We start from the raw sequence: 5,758 nt of genomic DNA on the forward strand, positions 1-5,758 counted from the left end.
CAGGAGAAGATTGTTAAGTCAATGTACCCCAGATCATAAAAAAGCCGCCCAGAGATGAGTGACTTTGTTTTTAGTTGATGGACAGAAATTCTTTTAACAACTTTAACAATCCCTTTAACTCCTTTATTCAGCAAGTAATCACACACTCACTACCTCAGATACACTTTTAAAGAATAAATCCATATCCCTGTCTCACCTTAATCTATAACTGTAGAGCTGAATGAGCTGAATGTCTTCTTCTTTTTTGCTGCTCAACAAAACATCTCACATTGACTGTTTGACGTCCAATTGCAGTCAGTGAGGCCGGGCATCCGGCAGTGTGAGCTTCTCTATGGTTTACCCTTTGTAAAAGGGGAACTGCAACCTTTTTGACCACAGTGTTAAAACGAGTCAAACATGACGCCTGGAGATTGCAGCTTCCATCACCGGTAAGAAAACTTTAGAATCAATAATGTCTTTGAAACCCTCTAAAAACCTTCCTGTGGACAGAAATACCTTCACTCAGTGGAGCTGCTGGTGGAAAATTTTACACAAATGCACTGAGGGAGCTTGACTAGACTAAAAAAAAAAAAATCTGAGTGCACCAGACCATGTGTAGAGATCCTGCTATTTGGGTTATTGTACATGCAATGTGGTCAGCAGCACCAAGGCAAGCACTGAATGTGACTGGGGAGAAGCAGCAGGGGGACTCGGAATAGATAATCCATGTGTAAACGCAGGGAACGTCCTGTGAGGTGCTCAACCGACACAGCAGCAGCAGATGGTCGTTGTTTGGAGCTGTGGCGTAACAGGGCTCAGGTGTGTGCCCCAAAGCAGACACTTAATACCACCTCTGAATACCCATGGAAGAAGAGGCAGTGAGGGTGAAAACTCCAGGAGAGATCTGTCTCTGTTGGAAAGCAGCCAGTGTGCGCGCGTTAAACACTGGCCGCTGATCCAGGCTTCTTTTGTCTGAAGTGCTTCACACGTAAAATCAACCTGAGAGCAATGCGTGTGCATTTTTATTTATTTACTTTGAATGAGTAACATGGTGATCATCTCAGCAGAGTAGTTAATTAGAAGCAGGGAGCCAAATGTTTTACATCTCATGCTGCTGGAATGATTTTATTGACCTGCCCATCTGCTTTGAAAGCCTCTCAAAGCCTCACATCCTCTTGATATAAAGACCAGATTTTAATGCGGCGCAAGTCAAATGAAAGCAAAGAATGTTCCACGTATCCGAAGGACATTTTAGCACCGTGAGGTTTAAAAAGCTTCTGGAATAAAATGTTAAAATGTGAAGCCTACACTTTACTTTTGTCATTCACTTTGCCACAATGACTAACAGCCAGCTGCACAAGTTGCTTTCAGACAGCTCGAACTAAGCTCTTACTTTGAGTTCTTACATTTTCTCTGTTTTCGTCAGCTGCTTTGTCTCTCACGGCCTTCAGTGCTGTTTTGCAGAAACTCGAGAGCTGATGTTTTTTTGTCAGCGCCATGTATGAATGTTATGCAATATCTGGAAATACATTCAGGAAAATAATACATTTGTGGGTGGACTGTGAAAAGGTCCAAGCATAGACGCAGTGTAGAAACAATACATTATATAACATACACAGCTGTCAAGTGATTGAAAAACCACTCTGTGAATCAATTCATTGTCACTTTTACTGAAGGCAACTTTACACTTGACTTGGAGCATTTGTGCGTGCGTGGACTCAGCACATATTGTTTATTACTTGTGGGTGCATGTGTGTATTTAGCAAAGGTAGAAAAGTCACCTGTCTTTAGCTGTCTGCAGCTTCCACACGGAGATTTGATTGCGATGTGCTGCTGCTGGATGAGCAGTTCTTTTGAACTTCCTCTTGCAGTTTTATGTATGTCTGTTTAAAACCTGACAATACTACTAAAAGGATGAATCTCAGTGCAGAATGAATGGTTTCTGTTGAAAGACGGTCCCGTAAATGGGAAACACGCAGAGGAGGATGGCGAAAGGGGCACTATTGTGTTCACTGTTGACTCCAAAATTTTCATTTCATGTACTCTTCCTTGCTACAGCCCATCAGTTCATGCTCTGTCTGAAACATGCTTAAGGCCACCTTCCCTTTCGGTCAGCCCCTGTCCAAACAGAAAAGCAAGAGGATTGTGCTTCTGCTCTGAAAGCCAGATCTGTGTGCCTGAAATGGCCACTTTCAGGATGTCAACCCTCAATAACATCACAGAGCATCAAAGAGTAGAAAGAAAAATAAAACCGGTAATGTGCCCGAAGCCTGAGCTTCAGCTCACAGAGGTCACTTGCACATATGCTAACCACATTATTTTTACCACTGCAGTATAGAAAATAAAGAAAAAACACAAATGCTGCATGCAGTTCAGCTTACATAAAGAAGCGTCTTTCCCCCTCTCTTTTGCACATATTTCAGTGCATCCTGCTCTTTCTATCCTCATAATCTTCAGTAAGCAACTTAATCCTGAGCGGGGAGGCTGCTGTAATAACTAGTTGAACATTTGGTCATAAACAGTAGTATTGTGTTGGAAAACAATCTGAATGGCATATCTGTCTAAATCCTGGTCCAAAATCCACAAAGGCAGCAGAGAATTAGCTGATAGAAATGAGCGACACCTTATGGAGGCGGGTTAAACATGAAAATAATGCTATGTCTGTGTTTATAGACAAGAATTTAACTAAATCACTCAAGATCTACGCACGCCTCCACCTCAGGTTTTGAGCTTCCAGATCCCAGCATTTTCCCACAGCCTCTTTTCCCTACCTCTTTCTTTTATGGACTCGATTTCTAACTGAACTCAAAATAATCGAGTCCCAACGAAAAGCCCATCCCTTACATCAGCAGCTGGACTCTCTCCACTCCCCATCCCTACAAGCCGAGCCTACTCCCTCCTCACCAGTCTAAGCCAATGAGTTTCGGCGGAGAAAACAAAAATCAAGCAGTGTGTTATGGGAGCGGATTAAACAAGTGTGCTCAAGAAGAGAAACAGCTTCAGGTAGGAAGTGAGTCTCCCGCTTAACCCGACCGTAAGCGCAGTTTATCGGTTTGGTGAAGTGCCGCTGAGTTTTTGATCAGCTGCAAATAGTCTCGGAAGTGAGTCAGATGAGCCAGCGATACACGAGGCTGTGAAAGTGGACCGTTCGCTTCACGCTTTAACTCGTATTTAACTGTTGCTGTTATTTTGCCCTCCTGAGCCTTGGCCGGTGTTGGGTTTTGAAGCTTGCAGATGAGCGGTGGCGTTTATTCACCGGGATAAAGTGTGAAGTAGCCGTTTCCGTGTAAATTTCACCGGTGGATTGAGTAGAAGTTTGATTCATAACACGCGCGCGGTCGTATCTGGGAGCCTTTGATGCTGGCTCTGTTTTGAGCTTTCTGGAGTTCAGATTCATGCTTTGAGATAACATGTGGTTTCACAACTGGCTGAGAAAGACGCGTACGGGCGCTGTCCTCGGTGCTGAAAGCCAAGCGCCGAGTGCGCTGCACTTCTTCGTTTGAATTATAAGGATGTGACATTTACAGTGATATTAGAGGAAATTACAGCCCCACCTTTAAAGCATTCAGGGGGGGTTATTAGTTGTGCGAAACCGCCGTGCTCAAGGACACTTAAGCAGGGCGTACGCTGCCCACATTAAACCCATCAAAGTCCTTTCTTTGACTACTACCTGCTAAACCCATTGCCTTTTTGGATCCATGATTCTTTCCATCTACTTTCACGTATTTGCTTGTTGTTTATTAGGAGGAAATGCACTTTAAATCCTTTAAACGCATCAGCCATCTCATATTCAGTTCTTGAAACAGGATAAAATAGTGAAAATACAGGGAAATCTTGATACAGGTGGGCTCTCTCCCCTTTAAATATTGTAATAAAGCTCGTTAGAATAAGAGGTGGCACTCAGCTTGATCATCTTAAACGAATTTTTGCAGGAATTTGAACTAGACTCCTAAAGGCACAACCCTGCCATCTTCATGCCCTCTCTGTCGCTGTTACCAAGGTGAGATGATAACCCTCAGGAGGGGGGACAGCTCTGACAGGCAGCAATAACAGCTTGAGTTTGCTTTGGTCCCCTGACACTCAGCAAGAATCTCTGTTTTTCTTTTTTTGACAGCTGTACCAAGTCCAAAGGGCCCGTCTCCTGTGAGAGTGCCACGTCTTTACCGAGATCCCTCAACCTATCACTGGATTTTTCCATCCCTCAGAGCTACACCACAGCCTCACCTCGCACTGCTTCGCTGGTTGGCAGATCTCTCTTGCCCTGAGCCAGGATGAATGATGTTCTGGAGGCCACCTCCCCTGCAACCAGCCTCAGCGGTCCAGCTACCTGTGTCACCAAAGTCGAGCTGCGCGTGTCTTGCAAAGCTCTGCTGGACCGAGACACTCTGAATAAGTCTGACCCCTGCGTCATACTCATGGTACAGAACGATGGACAGTGGATAGAGGTGAGACCTCATTTTATTCTTCAGTACTGGCACATATACAGGTGAGCCTCTGGGAGGGAAAAGTGTGACTAATATCTCCTCACTTAGCAGTCCACCTTCATTTATTAATCTCCCTGCCTGAGTCATTATCTGCATTATTTCAAGAATTGAAGTCTTGACTCACACATCAAGAGAGCTGAAATATTCAAATGCAGGCTCTTGAGGTGATTTAAATAACGTGTTTTCTTAATGTTATTAATGTTAATTGCACAGGGAAACACAGAGGAGACTTGCTCTCTTCCCTCCTTGAATCACAAATCTAAGATTAAAGATTGGTCATGTGTGAAATGTTGTAGATTGGGAGTGATATTGCTCTCTCTGTCTCTCTCCAGTCGTCACAAAATCTGTGTAGTCATACATGATCGACCAGGGAGATAAATCTGTTAATGGTTTGGTGAACTTGCAGCTGTTTTATTTTTTTTCCTTTCTTTTTATTTATTTATTTTTTCTTTGCTCTTTTGGAAAAGAGCATGGCTTACACAACAGATGCCTGATTCAGAATTGAAAATGTCAAATGGAGTATACATTTGCAGTCATCACTGTCTGTCTCCACAATTAAAACAACTCGCACACAAATTGTGTTCGCTGCCCTGTCGGATTCACATTATGTGCAGTATAATTCACTTGTCTACATGGGTAAACAGTGGGTTGGTAATTTGCAGCATGATGAGACGTGTTCCAGCTGAAAATGTTTACTTTCTTGGTTTGGTCCCAAGCTGATCTGAAGTGTAGGCAGCGGCTCTCTCATTTCCCTGTTAATTAAGTCATTTAGTTCATGAGGGAGAGCCAAAAGGCAGGTTTCCGTTAAGTAGAGGATGTGTTAATGTGTGGCAGAGGATATCTAATTATATAGATTTTTTTCCCCTGCAACCCTTCATCTAGAAAAAGCCTCTGTTTTCAGGGAAATGGGAGATGATTAACCCTGACAGATTCCGGCCACATGGGAGTCATTTGTTGGAGGTGCGCACATTAATGTTTGGGCTATATGAATGTGGAAACCTCGAGATGCTATTTTTAGGTGGGGACGATAAAAACTTGCTTTGAAGTTGTCTGGGATTTAATTTGATGGGAGGGTGTTACATGAGATGACTGACCTGGGTTCAATGTGGCATGAATTTATGAGTGGCTATTTTTAGCTGCACTAACTGAAGCATATGCTTGACAAAAAAATCAAATAATAGCGCCATCACTACAGCTCTATCTATCTATCTATCTATCTATCTATCTATCTATCTATCTATCTATCTATCTATCTATCTATCTATCTATCTATCTATCTATCTATCTATCTATCT

At 43.0% G+C, this 5,758-nt stretch overlaps 1 protein-coding gene across 4 annotated transcripts in view; it reads left to right on the forward strand.

Moving 5' to 3' along the window:
* Positions 1-2,760: 2,760 nt before the first annotated feature.
* Positions 2,761-5,758, forward strand: part of cpne7 (copine VII) — a 36,002-nt gene continuing 33,004 nt past the window's right edge. Inside the window, exons 1-4 of one of the 4 annotated variants that reach the window (XM_005741592.1) lie at positions 2,761-2,982; positions 3,724-3,822; positions 3,912-3,979; positions 4,094-4,424. In XM_005741592.1, the coding sequence (XP_005741649.1) occupies positions 4,251-4,424 (174 nt within the window). In that variant the 5' untranslated portion in view covers positions 2,761-2,982; positions 3,724-3,822; positions 3,912-3,979; positions 4,094-4,250. Of the gene's footprint in view, positions 2,990-3,723; positions 3,823-3,911; positions 3,980-4,093; positions 4,425-5,758 lie in introns of all 4 variants that reach the window. The other 3 variants (XM_005741591.1, XM_005741593.1, XM_005741590.1) reach the window with 3 other exon arrangements.

The sequence above is a fragment of the Pundamilia nyererei genome, unplaced genomic scaffold (genome assembly GCF_000239375.1).
Source record: "Pundamilia nyererei isolate P.nyererei 1_Seehausen unplaced genomic scaffold, PunNye1.0 scaffold00112, whole genome shotgun sequence".
NCBI classification, from domain to species: Eukaryota; Metazoa; Chordata; class Actinopteri; order Cichliformes; family Cichlidae; genus Pundamilia; species Pundamilia nyererei.